Source organism: Scyliorhinus torazame, chromosome 13 (genome assembly GCF_047496885.1).
Source record: "Scyliorhinus torazame isolate Kashiwa2021f chromosome 13, sScyTor2.1, whole genome shotgun sequence".
Lineage (NCBI taxonomy): Eukaryota > Metazoa > Chordata > Chondrichthyes > Carcharhiniformes > Scyliorhinidae > Scyliorhinus > Scyliorhinus torazame.
In genome coordinates, this window is record NC_092719.1 from 41278649 (window position 1) to 41306200 (window position 27552).

The 27552-nt window shown below is 44.8% G+C and overlaps 1 protein-coding gene across 1 annotated transcript in view; it reads right to left on the reverse strand.

Annotated features, from left to right (window-relative positions):
• Nucleotides 1–236: 236 nt before the first annotated feature.
• panx2 (pannexin 2) overlaps nucleotides 237–27552 on the reverse strand; it is a 78605-nt gene continuing 51289 nt past the window's right edge. The window contains exons 3-4 of the mRNA XM_072471438.1: nucleotides 4997–6433; nucleotides 237–401 (exon numbers count right to left, since the gene is read on the reverse strand). Of these exons, the coding sequence (XP_072327539.1) occupies nucleotides 343–401; nucleotides 4997–6433 (1496 nt within the window). The 3' untranslated portion in view covers nucleotides 237–342. The remainder of the gene's footprint in view (nucleotides 402–4996; nucleotides 6434–27552) is intronic.

A 27552-nucleotide genomic window follows, 5' to 3' on the forward strand; every position in this document is an offset into this window, starting at 1 on the left:
CTAATTCTACCGCATACCTAATTTGCTAATATTCTATCGTGCTAACCATTACTATAGGGTCTTCAAATGTAGCGATTAATATTTTCTCGGGTGAATGTGTAGGTAGATCTTCTGCATCAGCAGAGGTAGTGACTTTTGCATTTAGCAAGTTGGAGGGAAAGACTTCATCCTCTCGATCTTCATAGAGTGCTGGGATGTTCTGGATGTTGATTAGGGGATAAGTAGGATTGCGGTTGAAATGGGACTTTGTTTCACAGACATCCTTTTCTAGATTGGATGGAACTGCTGCAGGAGGCAAGTTGTTCGTATAGTTGGTAGCATAAGCTTTACTGATGGGTAGTGTTAGGCAGCTCTCTGATGAATATTTAATATTGCTTGTAGCACCTCCTTCAGACAGATTACTATCTATGAGAAATAACTTGTTAGTCATGTAAAGCAAACAGGAACATTTTTCAACATTTATGATTGTTTTAAAACTTTACAATCTACATTTAAATAACCAAAAACTGCAATTTAATACTGCAAACTCCATTGTATATGGGCTGGATTCCCTGGTCCCCCAGCTATGTGTTTCTCAGCGGCGAGCCGTAAGCTGACAGTGGGATTCTCTCTTCCTGCCACATATCAATGGATTTTCCCACTGAAGCCACCCCACTGGGAAACTTGCGGGTGAGCGTGCATTGCCAGCGGTGAAAGAGAATGCGAAAGACCAAAGAATTCTAGCCTTTGCCTTTTTTGATGCTTACTTCAAATTATAGGGAAGTAATATATGCTTCTGTTTATTACATAACCTGGATTTTGTAGTTAGTGGTGAAGGGATGGTGTTTGCCGCTAACCTCAAAGAAAACTGCCCAGCTCCAGAACAGTGATTTTTCCTATACTTGCGTGACTTACAAACTGGCCTCTTGGGATATTGTAGTCATCAAGCAGGCTGAGCAGCCTATCAGACTGCATAATTCCCATAGACAGTAAACCAGGAATTGAAATGAATGGATTATAATTCACTTCTTTATCATTTTACAGAAGCAAAATAAAGATTGGGACATATACAATGGATTAAGGTAGCAGCTGAAATGCCATAAACAATCTCCTAACTATATTTAGCAACAACATCTTGAGGCCATACTTCAGGAAACAGCTTTGGTGCCTTCCTTGTGCAGCATTCCACTGTGTCCACACTGTTTAAAAGAGAAGATATAAATTGTGGTTCCTGGGGACACTAATCCTTTTCATCAGAAATTGATCTCTGTGCTTTTTTACATTAGGTTCCTCACATAGGAGCAAGGTTTTGGGCTCAGCCGGGGGCAGGAACGGAGATGGACGGGGTCCGAAAACACTGGCGACAGCCAGCTTGATGGTTTCCTGCTGCTGTTCCAGGCACAGGCCATTTTTGTGGAAGCAGATTCAGGGCTGGCAGGGTTCTCTAGCCACATATGGCTGGTGGTAAATTAGGCTTGTTAAGTACAAATGGAGGAGGTTGACTGGAATTTACCGATCGGTCTCCACCCTGCACCCTGGGGACCAGTTTAGATGCCGAGAGATGGGCTCCTGGCAGCAGGCTGGGGCTCAATGCTTCAGGTAGGCCTAGAGGTTTCCTTGCCTGTCTGGATGGGAGAGCAGCCATATGCTGTCTGTAAAGGTGCTCCTTCTCGCCATCCTCTCCCCCAGTGCAGGCCTGGCTGCAAGAACAATCTTTTAATTATTAAAGTTTTTAAGAAGGTTGATGAGAAGATGCCTCCATGTTGAAGCGCTCTCACTGTTATTTACCCGCTGCTCACCACAGCCTGGAAGACTTTATTTGGCAGGAAATCTGTCTCCATCACAATTAAGTGGTCACTTCCATGAAAATCCCAGTGAGTGGAGTTGGGTCAGAACGCAGGAACAATCCAAACCTCTGCTTCCTGGCTCCAGAGGGAAAGTCCAGCCCCAGGTCTCTGGATAGTTTATTGGGTACACATCTTGAATTATAGTGGGGGTAGCATATGTAGATCCCAATGACCTGTAGCTCAAAGGGTATTGTGTTGAATGTGGAGGGGGTATGAGGAGTTGTTGGAAGTTAAGCTTATGGGTAATTTTCAAATTGTTCTGCGATGTTTATATAACTGGTGTCCGAAATGGTTTATCTTTTAAACATATATAGTGAGGTGGGTGAGGATTTAACTCAGTGGCTTATAATTTTTGCTGGGATTTGATTGGATAGATTTTTTTGGGTGGAATAGGATTTCATGAAAATGGAGAACACTCAGGTTTTGCACAACGTGATATGCGATTAACGGAAGCAGAAAATAATCCAGATGGAATGAAGAAAACCGAGAGAAACAAAACACTTGCTGGGGAACGAGAACATTTCCATTCAACTCAATGATTATGAATTAGACAATGTACACAACTTGGATTCTGATTATGACAGATATAAAAAAACTTTAATATGAAGAATTGTCTGGCAAAAAAAATTACATGTTTATGAGAAAATACACATTTCTGCAAATGGAAAGTACAGGTTTTGCATGGTAATAACGAAAATATTCTCACAAACAAATATTGTGATTTTTAAAAAACTAATTTGCATGATGTGGACTTCGCTGGTTAGGCCAGCATTTATTGCCCATCCCTAGTTGCCCTTCAGAAGATGGCGGTGAGCTGCCTTCTTGAACCGCTGCAGTCCCTGAAGTGTAGGTACACCCACAGTGCTGTTAGGGAGGGAGTTCCAGGGAGGGAGTTCCAGTATATTGCCCCAGCGACAGTGAAGGAACGGCAATATATTTCCAAGTCAGGGTGGTGAGTAACCAGGTGGTGGTGTTCTCAGGTATCTGCTACTCTTGCCCTTCTAGAAGGTAGTGGACGTGGGTTTGGAAAGTGCTGTCTAAGGAACCTTGGCGTGTTACTGCAGTGCATCTTGTAGATGGTACACATGGCTGCCACTGGTTGTTGGTGTGGAGAGTTTGAATGTTTGTGGAAGGGGGAGCAATCAAGTGGGCTGCTTTGTCCTGGATAGTGTCGAGCTTCTTGGGTGTTGTTGGAGCTGCACTCATCCAGGCAAGTGGAGAGTATTCCATTATAATTCTGACTTGTGTTTTGTGGATGGTGGACAGAATCTGGGGGGTCAGGAGATGAGTTACTTGCCAAAGAATTCCAAGCCCTTGACCTGCTCTGGTAGCCACAGTATTAATATGACTAATCCAGTTCAGTTTCTGATCAATGGTAACCCCCAGGATGTTGATTGTGGGGATTCAGCGATGGTAATGCCATTGAATGTCAAGGGGCGATGGTTAGATCCTCTCTTGTAGGAAATAGCCATTGCCTGGCACTTGTGTGGCATGAATGTAATTTGGCACTTGTCAGCCCAAGCCTAGATATTCTCCAGGTCTTGCTGCATTTGGACATGGACTGCTTCATTATCTGAGGAGTCAAGAATGGTGCTGAGCATTGTGCAGGCATCTGTGAACATCCCCATTTCTGATCTTATGATGGAAGGGAGGTCATTGATGAAGCAGCTGAAGATGGTTGGGCCCAGGACACTACCCTGAGGAACTCCTGCAGTGTCCTGGAGCTGAGATAATTGACCTACCATAACCATCTTCCTTTGTGCCAGGTATGACTCCAACAACAGAGAATTATCATCCTGATTCCTATTGGCTCCAGTTTAGCTAGGGGGTCCTTGATGCCATAGTCAGTCAAATGCTGCCTTGATGTCAAGGGCAGTCCCTCTCTCACCACCTCTGGCATTCAGCTCTATGGTCCTTCTTTGAACCGAGGCTGTAATGAGGTCAGGAGCTGAGTGTGGCTGGTGGAACCCAAACTGAGAGTCCGTGAGCAGGTTATTGCTGAGTAAGTGCCACTTGACGGCAGTTTTGATGACTCCTTCCATCACTTTTCTGATGATGGAGAGTAGACTGATAGGGTGGTAATTGGCTGGGTTGGATTTGTCTTGTTCCTTGTGTGCAGGACAGGCAATTTTCCACATTGGCGGGTGGATGCCAGTGTTGTAGCTGTACAGGAACAGCTTGACTAGGGGTGTGGCAAGTTCTGGAGCACAAGTCTTCAGTACTATTGATGGAATATTGTCAGGGCCCATAGCCTTTGCAGTATCCAGTTGGCACTTCCCTGGTATTTCACATACATAATAATATAATAATAATCGCTTATTGTCACAAGTAGGCTTCAATGAAATTACTGTGAAAAGCCCCTAGTCGCCACATTCCAGCGCCTGTTCGGGGAGGCCAGTACGGGAATTGAACCCGCGCTGCTGGCATTGTTCTGCATTTCAAGCCAGCTGTTTAGCCCACTGTGCTAAACCAGCCCCTAATAAATTAATAGATATTGACTCAAAAATATTATTTAACCATGGATGGTTATTGGATTTAGCGTGTAACAATGAAGGACTTTGTTTTCAAATCATTACAATATTACATTGTGGAGAAATTTGACAGTCTCATTGGTGTGGGTTTGGAATCTGTACTATCACTTTTTAACCCTGCAATTGCTAATGTCGACACTGTTCATCTAAGTGAAAAAAATGAAATGAAATGAAATGAAAATTGCTTATTGTCACAAGTAGGCTTCAATGAAGTTACTGTGAAAAGCCCCTAGTCGCCACATTCCTGCGCCTGTTCGGGGAGGATGTTTCGGGAATTGAACCATGCTGCTGGCCTGCCTTGGTCTGCTTTCAAAGCCAGCGATTTAGCCCTGTGCTAAACTAAGTGGGTCAGCTTTGATGTCTCATGATGCATTACAACTCCAGCCTCTGTAAATGTAACGCACCACAACCTCATGGGCATTTTGCTACTGCTTTCTCATTGCAAACTTCTAAGATTTAAAAAAAATCTATCAGAAAGGGTTTTGGGGACTTGTCCAACAAAATGTGGTGTGAAAATACACGATGCTGAAAATATGCAGAACATCAAAAGAAACGCCAGCTCCAGATAAAGCAAGTTACATTACTCCCCAATTATCCATTCATTTATGGTTATTAATATTCAGTAAACTCTCACTTCACCTTTGATAGGAGATGGCACATGTGTCAGCATATTCTCCTCTGAGTGCAGTAAGTCTCTCCCTTGACTCTTAGATGAGCAACTTTCTGGATTTTCAGGCTTGGTATTTTTGGTGTTCACAATGTACGGATGAACATCTAAAGATAAGTGCCGGCTATGCTTTTTATCGCTGTTGACAGTAATGTTTCCTTCGATTTTGTTGGAAGACAAATCTTGGAAATATTTGGAAGTCGGGTCAAGGAGAGGGGCTGCAAGGCTATCCGTCGCTATCTTACGCCTGGCCGGTTTGGGTTTTTCCCCTTTATTGTTTTCAAACTTCAGGGCTGCAGAAGGCTCTTTGAAAGGCTGGTGCAGTGGGTTGGTGGTGGGGATCCATTTCATTTTCTTCCTGGGCCTCTTAATAATGAGCTGCTCATTGGCTTCGCTGTCAGCTGGGTCAACACTGGGGTCAATTGTCTGGATGCCCGCATCCCGCATGGTGGGGGTAACATCGTGGTTGGACTGGGCCAGAGCCGCCAGCAGCTGCCGGACCACGTTGTCATACATGAGGTCGCTTTCGTTTGTGATGAAATCTAGGCGGTTCAGTGATTTGATGTGGTCGCGGTTTTCATTACAAAACAAAGCCAAAATGTTTATGTCGCAGAACTGTGACTTCTGCCACTGCTTTCTAGTCTTGATGCCAACTTTGTGGAGCTTGTCAAATATAAAGTTGGATTTCCTAACTATAAAAAGGTGGATTAGGTTTATCAAAATGATGAGGTTAATGAAGCAAAGCAGCATAATGTCCACTATGGCGATGATACGCTGCATCTGCACCGAAGGCAGTTTGCAGTTGACATGAACATGCAGCATCTCACTGCTGGACATGTCTGGAGGCTCCCCCAGTGGGCAAGTGAACTCATTCTGTTTCTGATTGGCGTAGTAAGTACACAGATATGTGATTGGGATGATGCTCAGAAAGACAACAGACAACTGCCTGGACAGATAAAGTCTGGCCAGGAAGTTGCTTTGTCCTCGCCGTTCCAGATACTTCTCGAAAAGGTTCTGCTCCGGGCTCTTCTCCTTCTCTGCATTTTCAATAATCTCCCTTTTCTCCTTCTCGGTGATGCCCGCCCCTTTCGACTGGATCTGCTTCTCGATTTTGGGAGCCCGCCCCTCCGCCGCTCGGTGGTAGCAGTTATCTATTTCCTGGAGCAGGAAGTTCAACTCGGAGGTCAGTCTGGTGGAGGCCAGAAACTCCCAGCCCAGGGCAGGGATGTACATGATGCCAGCGAAGGCAAGGAGTGCATAGGGGAGGAACTTGTGCTCAAAAAGGGACGGCCGCTGACTCGGTTCAACACCAGGGACAGCATCTCTCAGCTCTGTCCAACAGTATCCTCTGGCATATAAAGCCTGATCACGGGTGAAATTGTTTGGCGTGTAACAGTATATCGATTCTTCTGTACAAGAGAGAGAAAAGTCACGGTTGTTTTTTTTTTAACCTGTCAAAGGTGCTCTGTAAAATAAATATTTTCAATAGCTCCATTAATTAAATTACATTGCATTTTACAAGATGTTGACATCTGGCCTTTGAGCCGATTTAAAAATTAGTCTACTCAATTCAGCCCTGACATGCACATTCAGAAAGCTCCCACTATTGGAGTCCTGCCTAGCCTTGCTCATTCAGTTTAAGGCTTTATTTGTCATAAGGAACTTTCTATACTTCATCTTTTGAAAAGAAAAAAAAAGTTTTTCTCTATATAGACCAGCACACTTCTAATAAATGTTGAATTATTTCCTGATGCAATAGTAAATCCTACTCAGCAAAATCAATTTCCAAGATCTACCCATTCTGCTGACTTTTAGGCTGCATTTTTAGGCCGGACAGGAACGAGGAAGTGGGCAGATGGTGGGTATGTAGCTGCCACTGGCAGGCATTCCTGGTTTCCTGGCTCCATTTCGTCCTTTTTCCTGGAGACAATTCGGGGGAGGGAGGGGGAGGGGGGGATGCTGGCAGGTAATTAACATTGTTAAAGGCCTATTGGATTGGATTTTGTTTATTGTCACGTGTACCGAGGTATAGTGAAAAGTATTTTTCTGTGAGCAGCTCAACAGACCATTAAGTACATGAAAAGAAAAGGAAATAAAAGAAAATATATAATAGGGCAACATATGGTACACAATGTAACTACATAAACACCGGCATTGGGTGAAGCATACAGGGGTGTTGTGTTAATCAGGTCAGTCAATAAGAGGATCATTTAGGAGTCTGGTAACAACGGGGAAGATGCTGTTTTTGAGTCTGTTCGTGCGCATTCTGAGACATTTTCATCACCTGCCCGATGGAAGAAGTTGGAAGAGTGAGTAAGCCGGGTGGGAGGGGTCTTTGATTCTGCTGCCCGCTTTCCCCAGGCAGCGGGAGGTGTAGATGGAGTCAATTGATGGGAGGCAGGTTTGTGTACCATTGTCGTATACCAAGTGGAATTTTTCAGTTTAGGCATCGGCGGGGAACAATGCAGCTACCTGGAGGTGACCTCCTGGTGCCAAACTGTAGGGGGGATCCCATACTCCAGGCAGGCTAGAGGTCTTCCCTGTCTGCCAGGCTGGAGCTGCAGTCACAACCATCGTGGCCAGAACTGCATCTGTCCTGCCTCACAATAATGGTGGCCCAATGCCTGAGGCCATTTTATAATTTAAAATCTCAGGTCGCCCACTTTCTCACTCAAAGCTTCTGCCCTTCTGCCTTCATTCTACTTATTCAGGGAGCTGGACTGTAGGGAACACAGTATGGAGGGCAGCTTTCTGAATTTGACTTTTGCTCTGAGGAATAGCCAATATTAGAAAGATATTTATGACTAACTCCTCTAAACATTGGGGAAGTGAGATGGCTATTGAGCACTGTAAATTTAAATGTTTAATATTGGTCTCAGTATTCCCTGCACAAATATTTTTTATTCACATCATGGAATGTTGTCCTGCTGCCTAGGCCAGCATTTATTGCCCATCCCTAATTGCCCTTGAGATGGTGGTGGTGTGTTCTTGATCCACTGCAGGACATGAGTCGTAGGACCACCCAGTGTTGTTATGAAGGAAACTCCAGGATTGTGACTCAGCGGCAGTGAAGGAATGGCGATATAGTTCTGAGTCACGATGGTGTGTGGTTTGAAGGGGAACTTCCAGGTGGTTCCCGTGTGCTTGCTGCTCATGTCTTTCTAAGTGGTATAGGTCGTGGGTTTGGAAGGTGCTGTCGAAGGAACCTTGGTGAGTTGCTGCAATGATTTTTGTAGATCAGACACACTGCTTACACTGTGTGTTAGGGGTGGAGGGAGTGAATGTTGAAAGTGGTGGATGGGGTGCCAATCAAAAAGGCTGCTTTGCCTGGATGGTGTCAAGCTTCTTGAGTGTTGTTGGAGCTGTGCTTATCCAGGCAAGTGGAGAGTATTCCAACACACTCCTGACTTGTGCTTTAAGGTTGGTGGACCGGATTTGGGGAGTCAGGAAATGAGTCTACAGATTTCCCAGCTTCTGACCTGCTCTTGCAGCCACATTATTTATAGGGCTGGTTCAATTCAGATTCTGAATTCAGTAGACCTCCAGGATATTGTTCATGGGGAATTCAGAGATGGTAATGCCATTAGATGACAAGGTGCGATGGTTTGATTCTCTTTTATTGGAGATGGGTGTTGTCTGGCACTTGTGTCACATGAATGATAGTTGCCACTTATCAGCCTAAGCATCAATGTTGCCCAGGGATCGCTGCATGTGGACATGGATTTCCTGTATCTGAGGAGTTGCAAATGACACTAAGCTTTGTGGAATCATGAGCAAACATCCCCATTTTTGACTTTATGATGGAGGGAAGGGCATTGATGAAACAGCTGAAGATGGTTGGGCCTAGGACACTATCTTGAGGAACTCCTGCAGTGATGTCCCAGGATTCAGATGAGTGACTTCCAACCACCATAACCCCTTGTGTTAGGTGTGACTCTAACCATTGGAGAGTTTTCTCTGATTCCCATTGACTCCAGTTTTTCTGGGGCTTTATGTTGCGACACCCTTGATTTCAAGGGCAGTCACTCTCATATCACCTCTTGAGTTCAGCTCTTTTGTCCATATTTGGACCAAGGTTGTAATGAGGTCAGGAGTTGAGTGGCCATAACGGAATCCAAACTGAATATCAGTGAGCAGGTTATTGCTCATCACTTTGCTGATGATCGAGAGTAGACTGTCGCGGTGGTAACTGGATGGGTTAGTTTTGTCCTACTTTTTGTGGACAAGACATACCTGGGCAATTTTCCACATTTCTGGGTAGATGCCAGAGTTATAGCTGCACTGGAACAGCGTGGTTAGGGCTGGGCTCGATATGAAGCAGAAGTCTTCAGTATTATTACCAGAATGGTGCCAGGGCTTTTGGCCTTTGCAGCATGCAGTGCCTTCAGCCACTCATTGATGGAATCGTACTGGCTGAAGACTGATACCTGTGATTCAGGGGACCTCGGAAGGAGGCGGAGGCGGAGGCACTTATGGCTGAACAATGTTGTAAATGCTTCAGCCTTATCCTTTACACTGACATTTTGGGCTCCCCCATCATTGGGGATGGGGGGTATTCGTGGAACGTCCTCCAACAGTTAATTGTTTAATTGTCCACCGCCATTCATGACTGAATGCGGCAGGACTGGGGAGCTTAACTCTGCTCCGTTAAACTCTGAATCGTTAGTTGTGGTTAGTTGATAGCTAAGAATTCTGGAGGTCGACATCTCCGCAAGTGATGTTCACCCCCCAAATACAGGCAATCGTACCACAGATTCTTCAAAGTAATTGCTTGCGTAATACCAGACTAAACTGATGGGACGGAGACGTTCTGTCATACAAAGTGATCCATAGCTGTGGCCACACGTTAACCTTTTCAGAATTGGGATCCTTTATAACTAGGCTGAATTTAAATTAAGCCAGTGACAACCTGGAAAGTTGCCACTAGATTGTCGGCAAGTGTATCTAAATTAGAGTTCAGGCACATAAAGGCTACACTGGATGCAGCAAGACTTGGAGTTCTGGAAAAAACCCCACATGCAATGAGAAATAATCACCTATCTATGTACCTAAGTTCCAAGCCAATCAGAAACACTAAGAGGTTGTGACAGCAAATGAGATCTCCCTTCATGTGTGGATCATAGAATTTGGCATCATGATTTTGCTTGGCTTGTATACCAAATCACTTTAAATTAGCCAGATTTGCATATTTCTGAATTAATCTGCAGAGGTTGGTATTAAGCACAAAAATAATCATGAATCATGAACATATTAATCAGACACTGAATATATCTATATAAAATTAACTAGAACTCTTTGATATTACATGCTTTTATATATGTATATTTCCAGTATTCAAATGTAGCATAAGTGTAATAAACTTGGGATAATATGATGTATTAACCTGGAATTGTGTTTTAATCTGATGATTTTTTAAAAACACAGCCATTTGGGATTGGATAATCTTCAAGATTCAAATTTTACCTCTGTTGCTGAAACTAGTTTTTGTGAAGTGCACTTTCAATTCTAGTTAGGTAGTTAACTGTCAAGTGGTTGTATTCTCTCCAACAGGGTGATGCAAGTGCTATGCAGCATCACTGATGAAAGGAGAAGCACTAGTACATAGTTTATGTATCACCAAAATAAAGTTCATATTGAGGTCATGTTGCTAGTACAATTTAATACTTGAGTGAATTTTACTAAATCAAATTCCATGTGTTGGAAATTAAAGCTACTTCACAGAATTTGCTAATGATTTTTGACTTTTAGTTTTAGACGGTTGATAGGTGACACATATGTGATGACACTTGAGCTACCAGGGTGTTATATGCTACAAATGTTGTATGCAGTAAAATGAGCCACTGGAAGAGAACAATTTGGCACAAATTCAGTCAGTTTTTCTTCTCTCATTAATTATGTCTTGGTTTAAGCTAATGCGTCCCAAGTCTATTTGTTCCCTGCTTCCCTATCAGAGGATAAAAAATAACATTATATAAATGAAATAATAATAAAACTATATATAAGGAATAATTGTATTTGTAGAGTAAACATATTTGTGGTAATAAGTTCATTTACGTGCAAGAGAAAGAATTTAGCACAATGAAGCAAAGTTGCAGAATTCCATTGTTTTGCTCCAATGTGGGGATGAACATTCATCCAGTGATCCTCCACCTGGTGGGTTACTCATTTCAGCAATGCCATTGTGAGAGACCAAGCAGTTTACCTTGAGAAGTGACAAAAAAAGAGCCAGATTAAAAGTTGAAGACCATGGCTGTCCAATCCAAGTTTAGTTTCAGAGCTCAGTTGCCATAATCTTGGAGAGCGTCAGCCATCGGCTCGGATGGGGAAGGTGCATGATGCAAGAAGACAATTTTGATATTTTTAAGATGAAGTTTCATATTACCCTCAAAAAAAAATATAAGCATCAAGTAGTACACAGATATTTGTAAATAGAACAATAGAATTCCTACAGTGAGAAGGAGGTCATTTGGCCCATTGGGTCTGCACCAACCCTCCGGAAGAGGACCCTACCCAGGCCCACACCCCAACCCTCTCCCCATAGCCCCACCAAACCTGCATATCATTGGGGACTGAGGGACAATTATAGCATGGCCGATCCAACTAACCTGCACATTTTTGGACTGTGAGAGGCAACCGGAGCACCCGGAAGAAACCCACACAGACACATGGAGAAAGTGCAAACTCCACACAGACAGTCACCCACAGCTGGAATTGTGAGTCCCAGGCGCTGTGAGGCAGCAGTGCTAGCCACTGTGAAACCGTGCCAACCTTAAAATGCCCGTACATTTTCTAATGCAAAAATTTATAGTCCATATTTTTGTCATTATATGACAGCTATGGTGATCAAATAGAGATTAGACATGATATAGTATCCTCCTACCTGATGAAAAAATGTTGCTTGTTTGAGGAGACTTTGATGAGTAGCAATGAATATCATGGTAACAGCTAATGTGATCATTAGGTTTGCACTTTGTAGTAACTGGAGTTCTTGTAAAATAATGGGATGTTAAGCAGCTTGCACAGTTATTTATTAATTATGCAGCAGTAACAGAAGCAGGTGAATTAATTGTGAAATACACACGAGTAGTGATATTACTGGAAGGCATGTATGTCTTCTGAGAATTCCTATCTGCCTTCCCATTTTGCTTTAGACAAACAACATAATTAATTTAAAGTGACTGCCTACCTGCCATTCTATTAGTTTTCCATTTGTTGTTTTGTGATTCTGTCGAGGACTGTAATGGAGTCAGCACTGATATACATTTGAATGCATGCTAGATCAAAGTACCAAAATGTTTTCTGATGCATATTAGTTGTCAATTGATGCACATTTTCCCTTTCATCCTATTGTGCACTGGATTATGTAAATTCTACAGAAGGAATTGGTGATTTTAAAAAAAAACTATGTGGGACCTTGATACATTTTGTTTGCTTTTTTACTTGCTTCATTTGAAATCTGACGTGGTATTTTAGAAAATAAGATGTTATGATTGATGAAGTCACACTAGCATCTTAAATTATTTTTATTCTCTCTGACAAAAAGTGCTTTTATTTCTGTGAGATAAAATGTTGGCATTTACTCGGTTGCATTTTCACAAAACAAATCATTAGCACTAATTTTTGTTTCGAGGTGTGGAAAAGTCAAGTATTAAAAAACAGGTTTCTTTTGGTGGCTAAGAGAGTTTGTCCAATGAGTAATGGGATCAGAGAGGTGTGCGGTCTGCTGAATTTGGTGACCTCAACCAGGACAATAGTTGGGGGTATGGTAATTGGCTTCAGCGTCATGTGTCTTTGAGGGGAAAGTCAGATGGACTTTCTGCTCTTGGGTGTTCTGTAGTTTCCCTGGTTGGATGTTCCCCGAGTATGCAAGCGGGAATAGGATCAGTCTTGGCTGTTAGCTCTTTGTAGTTGAATAACCTACCAACGTCCACTGTGAGGGTTCACACATAGAGATTGGTCATTTGGGTAAGGTACCAGAGGATGATTGATGTGTATGAATTTAGATTAGCTCTTGTCAACGAGTCAACACTTTCAGGAGAGAAAGGTAGAGGGAAAATTAGGCAGAGAAGAAACAAAAGCAAAATATTAACCTCAATGTTAAGTTGACCCACCAGAACATTTGCAACATTTTCTTTCTGACATACTTGGGTAGAACTTGATTTTGTGTGATAGTGTAAAATGGGCGATTGTGAGTCAGCAGCCAAATAGAAATGCCATCAAAATCGTTAAATAATATAGATATTGATATTGACTTCATAAAGAATACAAAGAAACAAAAGAGAAATGTGTTCCAAACCAGAAGTTAATAATAATGAATAAACAGGAAACAGAAAAATCTAAAGCAGGAAGATTTATTTGGAGAACCAGCAAGCAACTAACAATTTTCATAAATCAGTTACAAATCGGAAAAAAAGAAAAAGGCTATGATTGTACTTTTAAAGGTAGATTGGAGGTCTGGTACTTACAATTCCAAAAATTATTATCAGTCAATGTATTATGAATACAGTGAAAATCAATTTAAATTCAGTGTAGAAATCTGGGTCAGCATGCCCATATATTAATTTAATTTAACCACTAAATGAAACCCAAATGTGTTGAATAGTTCGTTCTTAAAAATAAATTTAGAGTACCCAATTAATTTATTTTCAACTAAGAGGCAATTTAGCGTGGCCAATCCACCTACCCTGCACATCTTTGGGTTGTGGGGGTGAGACTCACGCAGACACGGGGAGAATGTGAGTGTCAAATAATTCATTTAAGCTAATATTGTCAGCAGGTCCCACTGGGAGTACCAATTTAATTACTTCTTAATTTCTATCAGTGTCCAAAGAGTTTAGTCAAAATGTTTATTGAAAGAAAAAAAGTATGATTTCACTGTTTCATCTGTAAAGGTCAATCTTTCCATTGTTTATTTTAATCTTTTCAACAATCAGAAGGGAATTGGCCTCAAACAAGTATTTCTCACTTGTATCTTTCTCTGTACATCGTTTCTGTATTATTGTCCTTTTGAGTCACCTAAACTTTCTTACTTGTGCTTACACACTATTCACCCCCTCCCATACAGATGTATGACTCCATGCTTGGGTATAATTCTCCAGGAGTATTGATTTGCCATTTGAAGTGTGAGAGAAAAGGGAAGGAGGCAATGACAGAAAACATCACAGCCAACCCTGATACTGTTGTCATCCAACATTCACAATGGTCTTGTACTTCCAGCAGGGATTGCTGAATCACAATAAGCAGCGGTTCAGACATTCCCTTGCGATTACAGGATGAAGATCAGCCAGAGCTGAGATTAACTAACTCAGTACAGCCTGGAGACTGAACTTGAGAAATTTCACATGGGCTCATCTGGTCATAAATTGCTGAGTCATCAAGGGTCTGCCTTCCTGTGCAGTTTCTCTCTCACTGAACTCAAATTCAAATCACCTGAAAATAACAGGTAAGCCTTCTCCCCAGTTTCAAAAATGAACAAGCCAAGGTTCAGAATTATTACATATGACTGACTGACAGTCAGTCTCTGCCTGTACTTCCAGTGATGTGGAGATGCCGGCGTTGGACTGGGGTGAGATCAGTAAGAAGTCTTACAACGCCAGGTTAAAGTCCAACAGGTTTGTTTCAATGTCACTAGCTTTCGGAGCGCTGCTCCTTCCTCAGGCTCAAGCCGTCAGGAGTCGCGTCAATGCCAGATACATCAGTCGCATTCACAAGACAGCCCCGAACGTCACCCAAGCACAACGCAATGCCATCCGCCCTCTCAAGACCAACCGCAGCATCGTCATCAAACAAGTAAAGGAGGGGCCACTGTCATACTGAACAGAACGGACTACTGCAAAGAAGTATACCGACAACTGAACAATCAAGAACACTACAGACAGTTACCCACAGATCCAACCAAGGAACACATCCGCCAACTTAACAGACTGATCAAGACCTTGGATCCAGATCACAGAGCACCCTACGTGCTCTCATCCCATGTACTCCCCGCATTGGAGATCTCTACTACCTCCCGAAAATACACAAGGCCAACACACCAGGCCATCCTATCATTTCAGGCAATGGGACCCTGTGTGAGAACCTCTCTGGCTACATCGAGGGCATCTTGAAACCCATCGTACAAGGTACGCCCAGCTTCTGTCGCGACACGACGGACTTCCGACAGAAACTCAGCACCCATGGACCAGTTGAACCAGAAACATTCCTCGTCACAATGGATGTCTCGGCACTCTACACCAGCATCCCCCATGATGACGGCATTGCTGCAACAGCCTCAGTACTCAACACCGACAACTGCCGATCTCCAGACGCAATTCTGCAACTCATCCGCTTCATTCTGGATCACAAGTTCTTCATCCAGATGCACGGAACAGCCATGGGGACCAAATGCGCACCCCAATACGCCAACATCTTCATGCACAAGTTTGAACAATACCTACTCACCGCACAGAACCTTCAACCGACGTTATACACCAGATACATCGATGACATTTTTTTCCTTTGGACGCACAGCGAAAAATCACTGCAATAACTACACGATGACATCAATAAGTTCCATCCAACCATCAGACTCACCATGGACTACTCGCCAAAATAAGTTGCATTCTTGGACACACTCGTCTCCATCAAGGACGGTCACCTCAGCACTTTGCTTTACCGCAAACCCACGGATAACCTCATGATGCTCCACTTCTCCAGCTTCCACCCTAAACACATTAAAGAAGCCATCCCCTATGGACAAGCTCTCCGTATACACAGGATCAGCTCAGACGAGGAGGAGCGTAACAGACATCTACAGATGTTGAAAGATGCCCTCGTACGAACGGTATATGGCACTCGACTCATCGATCGACAGTTCCAACGCGCCACAGCACAAAAACGCACCGACCTCCTCAGAAGACAAACATGGGACACAACCGACAGAATACCCTTCGCTGTCCAGTACTTTCCCGGAGCGGAGAAACTACGACATCTTCTTCACAGCCTTCAACACGTCATCGATGAAGATGAACATCTTGCCAAGGTCATCCCCACACCCCCACTACTTGCCTTCAAACAACCGCGCAACCTCAAACAAACCAATGTTTGCAGCAAACTACCCAGCCTTCAGAACAGTGACCACGACACCACACAACCCTGCCATGGCAATCTCTGCAAGACGTGCCAGATCATCGACATGGATACCACTATTACACGTGAGAACACCACCCACCAGGTACGCGGTACATACTCGTGTGACTCGGCCAACGTTGTCTACCTCATACGCTGCAGGAAAGGATGTCCCGAAGCGTGGTACATTGGCGAGAACATGCAGAAGCTGCAACAACGAATGAACGGACATCGCGCGACAATCACCAGGCAGGAATGTTCCCTTCCAGTCGGGGAACACTTCAGCAGTCAAGGGCATTCAGCCTCTGATCTCCGGGTAAGCGTACCCCAAGGCGGCCTTCAGGATGCGCGACAATGCAGAATCACCGAGCAGAAACTTATAGCCAAGTTCCGCACACATGAGTGCGGCCTCAACCGGGACCTGGGATTCATGTCGCATTACATTCATCCCCCACCATCTGGCCTGCGAAATCCTACCAAATGTCCTGGTTTGACACAATTCACACCTCTTTAACCTGGGGTTACCCCATCTCTGGATCTGTAAAGATTTAATCACCTGCTAATGCTCGTATTCCAAGCATTGTCTGGCATCTTTGAATCTGTCTATATATATGTTTCTGGAACACACCTCTTCATTCACCTGAGGAAGGAGCAGCGCTCCTAAAGCTAGTGACATCGAAACAAACCCGTTGGACTTTAACCTGGTGTTGTAAGACTTCTTACTGTACTTCCAGTGTATGCGATGGAAAAAAAATAGCGACATGTTGCCTTTACATTTTGGAAGGTTGCAGCAACCTTTCTGCAGCTGAAGCAAAACTGTAATCTCAAGACAGCCAGTAAAATGAGAAAAGTGCTTGCTTTGAAAAGCGAAAAGCCTTTCATTGTTCAACACTGCCAGAGGAATTGGCTGTATTGTCTAGAAAGACAGAAATAGCAATGTTTTAAATTAACAATGAAATTCAGCAGTGCTATAGGTACATAGAACTTTTGGTCAAGAATGTTATGTAAGCTGAAGCACTTCCTCCACTACTTAACTGTTCAAAACTGGAATGCAGTACAGAATGAGGTCATTTACCCTATTTGGTCTACACCAGCTTTACTCAAGAACAAATGAGCTCATCCCATTCCCGCATCGTTTCTTCGTAGTTCTGTAATTTCTGTCATTCAGGTACTTATCCAATTCCCTTTCAAAAGCCATGATTGGATCTACCTCCAGTAGCCTTTCAGACAGTGCATTCCAGTTTCATTCCACTCCCTGCGAAAGAAACCTTTTCCTCATGTTGCCCATGATGTTTTTGCCAATTACCTTAAACTGGCGTCCTCTCCTTCTGAGCCCAACCTCCAATGGGAACAATTTCAATCCATCTACTCTGAATTCCTCGCGATTTTAAACATCTCTATCAAATCTCTTCTCAGCCTTCTCCTCTATGAGAACAATTCCAGCTTCTCCAATCTTTCCAGGTCACGAGAGTTCCTCTTCCCTGAAACCATTCTTGGAAATCTCTCTCTGCCCTCTTCAAAGCCTTCACATCCTTCTGAAAGAGTAGTGTCCCGAACTGGACACAATATTCCAGGTGAGGCTGAACTAAGTCGCTCGAATTGCCTGCCGTGGGGGTCCTATTCCCGCAAGGTTTCGTGAAGGATGAAATTGTGAACAGAAAACAGAGCTTATAATGGAACTGAACTTGATATGATCCAGCCATCCCCAAATTTCAGTTTAATGGAGTCATCAGAACTATTCTTTTAGTTAAATTGCACATGGAGACTGCACATTCGTAGTGAAGGGACATTTGTCCCGCGTGCTTTCTTTGATGAAAAGAGGACAAACAGTGCCTCTTTTATGCTTTCTGAAGAATTTTGCAAGGTACAGTGTGTTCTTTATTAACCTTTTGGGACCAAGTTCATGTGTGACTTTTAGTTGTAACAGCGAACTTGTAGCTGTCTGCTGGTTTGACAGGCTACATGAGCTTGAAGCACTGAAGCAGCAAGTCTGCAAAAAAAGGCCAGTTTGTGCCTCGAAAGTGTCTTTTTGTCCTTTGGTTTGATTTTTTTGTTTTATGGCATCTGTATTTTTGCATCTACAATCGTGGATGAGTGAATTTTTGAGGGTGCGAACTGCAATTGAATATGCAAACAAGATTGCGATGGGGGGGGGTGCACAAACAGCAGAAGCTGACTGTATTGTCAAATGCACTTAGATATAAATGCTTGGGGCTTAAAACTTTGGCATATGTCTGAATACATAAGTAGATAAGGTAATAGAATGCTTGATTAGGTTAGGAGGGGTTATTGGGTAACGGGGATGGGGTGGAAGTGGGGGCTTAAGTGGGTCGGTGCAGACTCGATGGGCCGAATGGCCTCCTTCTGCACTGTATGTTCTATGTTCTATGATTGGTTACACATATACACAAAGCAAAATACTCCTTGATCAATTGTTGGAGGTTGACAATCATTTAGTTGTGCTGTCAATCATCTCAGCTCCAGGACATGGCTGCAGGAATTCCTCAGGGTAGTTTCCAACAACCAGTTCCCTTCGCTGCTCCATCAATAGCCTTCCTTCCATCACAAGGTTAGATGTGAGAATACTTGCTGACGTTTGCACACTATTCAGTCCCACTTGTAATGTCTCAGGATAGTGAAACAGTCATGCCTGCATGCAGGATGACCTGGACAACATTCAGGCTTGGGCCGATAAATGGCACGCCACTCTGGTGCTAGGCAATGACAACTTTGAAGAACGGTAAGAAGTCTTACAACACCAGGTTAAAGTCCAAAAGGTTTGTTTCGAATCACTAGCTTTCACAGCACAACTCCTTCCTCAGGTGAATGAAGAGGTGGGTTCCAGAAACACATATATAGACAAAATCAAAGATGCAAGACGATACTTTGAATGCGAGTCTTTGCAGGTAATTAAGTCTTTACAGGTCCAGATGGAGCAATGGGAGAGAGGAATAATCACAGGTTAAAGAGGTGTGAATTGTCTCAAGCCAGGACAGTTGGTAGGATTTTGCAAGCCCAGGCCAGATGGTGGGGGGTGAATGTAATGCGACATGAATCCAAGGTCCCGGTTGAGGCCATACTCATGTGCGCTGAACTTGGCTATAAGTTTCTGCTCGGCGATTCTGCATTGTCGCGTGTCCTTAAGGATGCCTTGGAGAACGCTTACCCGAACATCAGAGGCTGAATGCCCTTGACTGCTGAAGTGTTCCCTGACTGGAAGGGAACATTCCTGCCTGACGATTGTCACGCGATGTCCGTTCATCCGTTGTCGCAGCGTCAGCATGGTCTCGCCAATATACCACCCTTTGGGACATCCTTTCCAGCAGCATATGAGGTAGACAATGTTTGCTGAGTCACACGTATGTACCACGTACCTGGTGTGTGATGTTCTCATGTGTAATGGTGGTACCCATGTCGATCTGGCACGTCTTGCAGAGATTGCCATGGCAGGGTTGTGTTGTGCCATGGTCGCTGTTCTGAAGGCTGGGTAGTTTGCTGCAAACAATGGTTTGTTTGAGATTGTGCGGTTGTTTGAAGGCAAGTAGTGGGGGTGTGGGGATGACCTTGACAAGATGTTCATCTTCATTGATGATGTGTTGAAGGCTGCGAAGAAGATGTTGTAGCTTCTCCGCTCCGGGGAAGTATTGGACGACAAAGTTGTGGCGATGACCTAGGCAAGATGTTCGTCTTCATCGATGACGTGTTTATGTGTTTCTGGAACCCACCTCTTCATTCACCTGAGGAAGGAGCTGTGCTCCGAAAGCTAGTGATTCAAAACAAACCTGTTGGACTTTAATCTGGTGTTGTAAACCTGGTGTTGTAAAACTTACTGTGCTCACCCCAGTCCAACGCCGGCATCTCCACATCATAACTTTGAAGAAGGGAGAATCAAATCATCTCCCCATGACAGTCAATAGCATGACCATTGTTGTGACTTCTTTCCTATACTCTTTTCTCTGACCTTGCTGTGGCTCTGTTCCAATTATGGCAATCAGTGAATTTGCCCTTCTTTCTATGTTATCTATGTACTAATGCTTAGAGTCGCCAGTTATCAAATGATACCACCACAAGTTTCAACCGGCTATCGATCAAAGAGCCAAACACCAGTTAGTCAGTTCAAGGTCAAGGGTACTTTATTTACACACAATTAGTCATGCAACATAAACACTAATAGTTAACTACACCTATCGACTAAGACAACCTGTACATAACTTCGAGCACCCAGCTTAGGTCAGAGAAACAGTGGCCGCTGTTCGATTCTGGATCTATCGAGTCCGAAGGAGTAACTGCTGCTCAGCTAGGCTCATCCGTCTGGTAGCGAGCGTTGAACTTGTACTTGCTTCTGGTGTTGCTGCACTTGGAGATGGCTGTGACTGGGGTACCAGGACCAAGAGTGAGTGAACATGTGGCGGACTCTTCTTTTTATACTTGGGGTTTTTTGCGCTCTTTTGGGCAGTCCTCCGGTTTGGGCCCCACTAATTGGGTGATCCCTGATCACTCCGTTCGAATCCTAACCAATAAATGGGCGGGATCTGGATGGCTGGGCATGTCCCAAGCGGTCACTGACCCCGTTGTTTGTGTTTCCCTTGAACAGTGACTGGTGCCGAAAAGTACCAGTCCTTTGTTTTGTGAAGATGGGCCATCAAATGCTAATCGGCCCCATTAAAATGCTAATTGGACGGAATTTCGATATCGTCTGGACTTCTTGCTTATAAATATGCATTGCAGGCTCTGAGCCTGCCTGAGTCTTGGCTTGTCCATTTTACCCACTAGGCTTTGCGAGTTTCTCTGCACCTCGTTGGAAGTGGCCATCCCAGATGGCTACACTCCGTCCGCTTGATCCTCAACGCGAAGCGTGAAAAATCACAATACTGGGTCTTCTTTGATCTCTGAAATGTCGGGTACCCTTAACCAAGGACAGGTTCTACTCTACTCTGTCCTATGGGTCAAAAACATTTACCTAAATTTCCCTAAAACAACACATATTAAGAATTCCTAAGGGGCTATTTAACATTCAATAAAAAGCGGAACCTCTAACTGTCTTTAACTAGACTACACTCATGCTGCTATTTAACAATCAAAGAACTTATATTACAATACAAAAATCCGATAGCAGCATCACATTTCTTCTTATCACTAACATTCATACAAAGAAAAATAAGCTTTATTAACAAAAACAACAACCGCAGGATTTATTAAAGAGAATGGTTCAGAAAGAGTATGGGGTTTGCTGGAGTCCGAGGAAAGGGGCTCTAAACCTGTATACTGGAGGGCGGGAGGCTCTCCTCCTCCATTTTCGCAATCTGATTGTCTGGATGGCGCTGCACAATATGGCTATCACTAGTAAGGCTTCCATTGTGTATGACAGGGAATACCACTTAATGAGATTCTCACACCATGTAGGGGTATCGGTGGCTGGGTCTATGTGTGGTGTAGTGTCCGGGCTGGGGGTGTTGTGTTGGGTAGTCGTGTTCGGGGCCTGTGTGGTGAGGGAGGTGGGGGTAGGTAACGCGCGCAACTGCACTGTTCCAGCGACGATCATGATGCCGATCATCAGGGTCGTCTTCATCTTGTTCAGGCTTTCCTTTGCCGTTGAGTATCTTTGTATCTTCCTAGGGGAACAAGCATAGTGTCTGTTATAATCTTGTTGTTTAATATCTCGTATATCTGTCTGTTTCTCTTAACGTCAATGTCCCATTAGAATCGTCACCATATGTGACTCTCTCATTTTTTTTTAAACAACCATTTGCGGAGACAAGACATCCGAAAAAAAAATAGTGTCACAGTGCGAGCACTCTCGCAGCCTGTGGTCGATGGGCTGAGTGGGCGGACAATTTCTCCGTCCTCTGCAAACTTGTTTTCCCAACCACGTGTTTCTGACATGTAAATAGTATGTGGGGGATAGCAACCGAAGGGTTGCCGGAAAGGGCAAAAGTTGTGGCAAAATGCATTCTTTAAACCACAGGACAGAGAAAGAACAGCAAAAGAGTTTTGAAACCAATTAATCCGAATGGGGTGGTGCGTATGATCCGCGGAATGGGTGAGGTCCCCAGGTAGGGCGGTGATCAGTGCCGTTGCTCCACGACCCAAGCTTGGCTGACCAAATGTATAGGGGGTCCTCAGGCAGGGCGGGGATAAGTGCCGTTACTCCACTGCCTGAGTGACCTTCCAAGAGGGTAAGAATTTGTAATTATATGGGCTCCAACAAACTTGTTTTTTTAACTGCCATGTGGCGTCAGAAGAGTAATTATGACTGTATCAAGAAAGTGTCCGAGAGACCGACACACAAACTCGTACAAGAGAGAACGAACAACATTTAAAAACAAACTAAACATCAAAGCGGGCAGGTTTCATCAGAGTATAGACAACGTAAATCTCAATCGGTTCCTGACTCATCATCTGGACACCTCAAGGTTCCATTCCAAAAAGATTTTCAAAGGGGTTACCATGGTGGGAGTCAGACTCGGAGTTGTCACCATCTCCCGGGTGCCAAACTCGCTCATGGAGCGTGTGCCGATGTAGGGTCCATTTCATCATTCCTTGTCAGACGACAGGAATTATCACGGTGCCAGTGTTTCATGTTCCGTAGGGAGGTTGCAAGGGGGTTGTCGCTATCGCCGGGTGGCGGGTCAGGTTCCGGTGTGGGCAAATAAATCGTCTCAAAGAGGCTGAGCGTATCGTGGTCGGGGTCTCTGGGCCTGTAGTGACTGGGGCCTGGTTCGTGGGAGCTTTGTTTGGGTCTCTCAGGGGCTTCAGTTGTGCTGTCGCGAGCAGCCAAATCAAGCGTCAGGGTGAGATGTGATTCTGGGGGCGTGGTCAAGGATGTGTCTGTAGATGTGCTGCTGCTGCTGGGGAGGTTGTCAATGGGCGGGTCCTCATTGTCTGCCATCGTCAATAAGAGGCGGTGCGAGTGGCTGCACTGCGTTCCATAAACCTTAAGCTGATTTACATGGAACCATCCTGATTTTCCGTTCGGATACGTGATTTTATAAACTGAGGGGCTTACTTTGTCCGAGATTGAATAGGGTCCTGCAAATTTAGGGGAGAGAAGTGAGCTGGGGTTGTATCAGGTGATCATTAATTGCTGTCTGACTGTATACTCTGTCGGGTGTACTGTTCTATCAAAGCAGGCCTTACTCTGCTTTTGTTTAGTGCCTAGTTGAACAGCTGCAGCGAGCTGTGCTGCTTTAATATTCTCTACCATGTGCTGGACTGCTTTCTCATGGGTCAGGGCAGTGACTGTCAAATCAAGTCCGAATAAGTATTCGGAAATTCATGGGTCGTCCGGTCATGAGGGTATGGGGGGTATATCCTGTTGAGCTCGACACTGTGTTCCTAATAAACATCAGTGTGAATGGGAGCACTGTGTCCCATGTTGTGTTGTGCTGCTGCACCATTTTCCTAAGTGTGGCCTTTAGTGTCCGATTCATGCGCTCCACAATGCCGCTGGACTGCGGGAGATAGGCAATGTGGAACTTTTGCTCAATGCCAAATTTCGTCGTCACATTTTTCATGACCCTGCCGGTAAAGTGAGAACTTTGGTCCGACTCAAAACTACGGGGGAGTCCCCACCTCGTAAAAATTTGCTCTGTTAAGATCTTTGCCGTGGCCTTGGCTGTATTTGTTCTCGAGGGGAACGCTTCGACCCATTTCGTAAATGTGTCTATTACCACTAACACATATTTGTATCCATTTCTGCAGGGGGGGAGGGGACCAATATAATCCAATTGAAGGTTTGTCCACAGGCCATTTACAGGGCGGGTGTGTCGTAGCTGGGATTTGTTCGCGTACCTATCTGGGTTGTTTTGTGCACAAATTAAGCACTTTTCGACGTAATGGGATACGTCGGTTTTCAAATCAGGCCACAAGCAGAAGGGTCTGAGGTGAGCAAGAGTGGATTCAATCCCTTGGTGTCCATGTCCATCATGGAACTTACAAATGATCACATTCCTGTCCTGGGTGGGGACTACATAAATTCCATCTTTTAAAACGATTCCCTCATGGACCGTCAAAGAATTCCTAAACTTTTCGTAGGGAGCTGGAAGTTTCCTTTTAAAATTTCTATTAATGCCTCGTCTTCCTTTTGTGCCTGGGCTAAGTCTTAGATGTTGGTCTGTGAGACCTGAGCTGCGTGTACTGGGGCACTCTCGGGGGGTTGCCAAAAGTGGCCATGTCGTGAGCCTGCCTTCGCTAGGGCGTCAGCTTTCACGTTACCGGGTGGGGAGAAACGATGTGGCTTCTTACTTTAACGATGCCATATTTCCTGCCTTTAGCTGTCTGAAGGATATGTTTGAGCAGTGGGGCTGAGGGTAGAGGTTTTCTGTTGGCGGATATAAATCCTCTAGATTCCCACAGGGGTAGTAATTCTGTCAAGCTATTGCAAACGTACAAACTGTCCGAATATATGTCTGCAGGGGTCGGGAACGAATCAGGGTGCTGGACAATGTAAGCAATGGCTGCTAACTCGGCTGCCTGCGAACCTAAGTGTCTAGGCAACTTTAAAGCAATTTCTTCTAAAGCGCATCCCTGCGCGTCCTCTACATAAATCCCACATCCTGTTATCCTTTTTCCCTCAAGGACTGTGGAGGAGCCATCTACGTAAATTCTCAGTGCTTTGTCTGTGGGCTGGGTCGTCTGTTGTCCGATACCTGTCTTTCTTGGTACCGACTTGGGAACAAAGGGGCCTGTGCTGTGCTTGGGGGCTAAGATCTCGCACTCATGTGGGATTCCTGCATAGTGCAAATTATCAGCCAGAAACCTGTGCGTTTTTGTCCGTTTTACAGTAATGTTGCGTCCCTGTAGGAGTAGGGTCCATCGCGCTGCTCGAATTTGGCTTACTGTGCCGTCCTTTAGTCTGCCGTCCAATAAAAGCTGTGACGGGGTGTGCTTAGTCAAAATGGTTACTGGATAGAGTCCGGATATGTACGAGAAGTATTGTACCACCTAGAAAACTGCTAACAGGTGCCTTTCGCAGGCTGAAAATCCTTGTTCCACCGGATCTAAGACTCGTGAGGCATAGGCTACGGGTCCTAGGCGATCGTGCCTTTCCTGCAGGAATACGGCCGAAAGGGTTCGGTAGGTGGTCGCTACCTCTATCGCGTATGGGGAGTGTGGATCTGGGGCTTGCGAAGCGGGGGCTGTGCTCAGGGCAAGTTTCAATGCATCCACGACATCCGTGTGCTGTGGAAGCCATTTCCATGGGGCCTGTTTCTTTAGTAGCTCAGAAAGTGGAGCTGCTTTTGTGGCAAACCCGTCTATGTTGTTTCTACAATATCCAACCAGTCCTAAAAATGACCGGAGTGCTGTAACGATTTGGGGCAAGGGCAATTTGACAATGGAATCAATGCGCTTGTGTTCTATCTCACGCTTCCCATGCGTGATAACCGTACCTAAATATGTGACTTTTTCCTGGAGGATTTGGGCTTTCTTGGGGTTAATTTTGCATCCAACCGTTGTGAGCAGTTCTAATAATTCTGAAAGAAGTGAAATGTGCTCTTCCTTGGTGTCCGTCTGTAGGAGCAAGTCGTCCACATACTGAACAAGGCATTCAGGGCGGGAAAATTTAGATAATCCGTTTGCCAATTGTCTCTGAAAAATGGAGGGGGAATTGTGGAAGCCTTGTGGAAGGCACGTCCACGTCAACTGCTGTTCCTGGAAACTGGCATGCTTTGTCCTGTGGTATGGATCAAAAGCCATTGCTGATATCCAATACTGTGAAAATTTTCGACTGGAGTCCCTGTCTCAACATGGTCTTGGGACTTGTGGCAACTAGTTGCTGCTCAGGGTGTCACTTTGTTCAACTCTCTGTAGTCGATGGTCAGTCGCCATGAACCATCAGGTTTTCTTACTGGCCAAATCGGGGCATTATTCGTCAATGCGACGGGTCGAATCACTCCTTGATTCAATAAACTTTGAATTACCTTGGCTATCTCTCCCTCGGCTTGCTGGGGAAGCCATACTGTTTCTGGGGCTTGGGATCGGGATCTGTAATGTTTACTACTCCTGGGATTTTGCCGCAGTTGTGCTTGTGCTGGGCAAATGCTGCTTTATGTCTTTTCAAGACTTCTCTAACCGCTTTGTCTGTGGTTAGGGTTAGGGTCAAACCAGTACTTTCCTACTGAGCTGATTCTATGGGCATAATCTCCTACTGTGAGTGTGGTGGGGGCTCACGCTGCTCTAGCCATTTTCCATATGCATCAGTTGACTGGGTCGAATGAAAGGTTGTGTGCACTCATGAAATCTATGCCTAGGGTGTGTTCTGCTGCTTGGGGTAAATCTACTAAAACGACCGAGTGTTTTGTTTTAATATTACCGAGCTGTACGTCCACGGGGGCTGTGATGTGTCCCTGCTGGAAGTGACCTGTAAAGCCACTAAGGATAATGCTGTCCGTAGGGGGCCATATCTCTTTCTGGTACATGATGGAGAAGTTTAACGTGGTTCGGGACCCTCCTGTTTCCCAAAGGAACTCTATGGGGTGTCCCCGGACTGTGCCTGCAACGACCGGTCTTCCGGACTTATCCCAAAGGGTATTGCAGACCCAAGTTGGGGAGCCCGAACACCGTCAATCGGTACCGTTCATGGCCAAATTATCTGGTCGGGCGCTAACACTGTGGATGGGTCTGGCATTGTTTCTGGGGGGGGGGGGGGGGGGGGGGGGGAGCTTGGTTGCTGATTCCTTTGCTGCTTCAGGGGGGCATTGCCTTCTCTGGCATAATGACCTTCGTGCCCACAATTATAACATTCCTGTGTCTTGGGGTGCTGCGCTGTACCTCTGCCTTCATTTACCCATGCGGGGTCTTGGTGTGCCCTTACTGGATTCATTGTGGCATCTACTCCCGCTTGTTCTGTCCTTTTCTGTACAAACAGTTCCCAAGCTCTGGACAAGCGTTTTAGAACCCACACTTCATTGTGTGCTGGGTCTGAGGGGTCATAACTGGCACATGCCTTCTGTCCTGCCTCTGTGGCATGGAATACTAGCGTACGGGTCCGTTTGGCCGTATTGTCTACTGATAAATGGGCGCGGGCTAACTCACCAAATACAGCAGTATAATGGATCCAGAGGCCTCCAGCAAACGCTGTTGGATGCTCTCCCTTTTTCTGTCTGCACCGGTTGAGTCCTTCTACCGGATCTCCTCTATTATATCCTATGGCGTCTAAAATGGCCGTTTTCATTTCTTGGAGGCTACCTCCTCCTACATTTTGTGGGTCGGGAAGAGCTGAACTAACTGACGGGTCTAGGCTCATCACTATGAGCTTTACCACTTCCGGCTCGTCTAAACCGTACATGAGGGTCTGTTGTTTCACTAACTCGAAAAAGTGATGTGGGTCTGATGTGGGGTGGAAAGTCTCGATCTTCTCGCGGGCATCTCTTAACTGGGTGATAGTTAATGGGATGGTGTACATGAAATTGGGTTGGCCTTC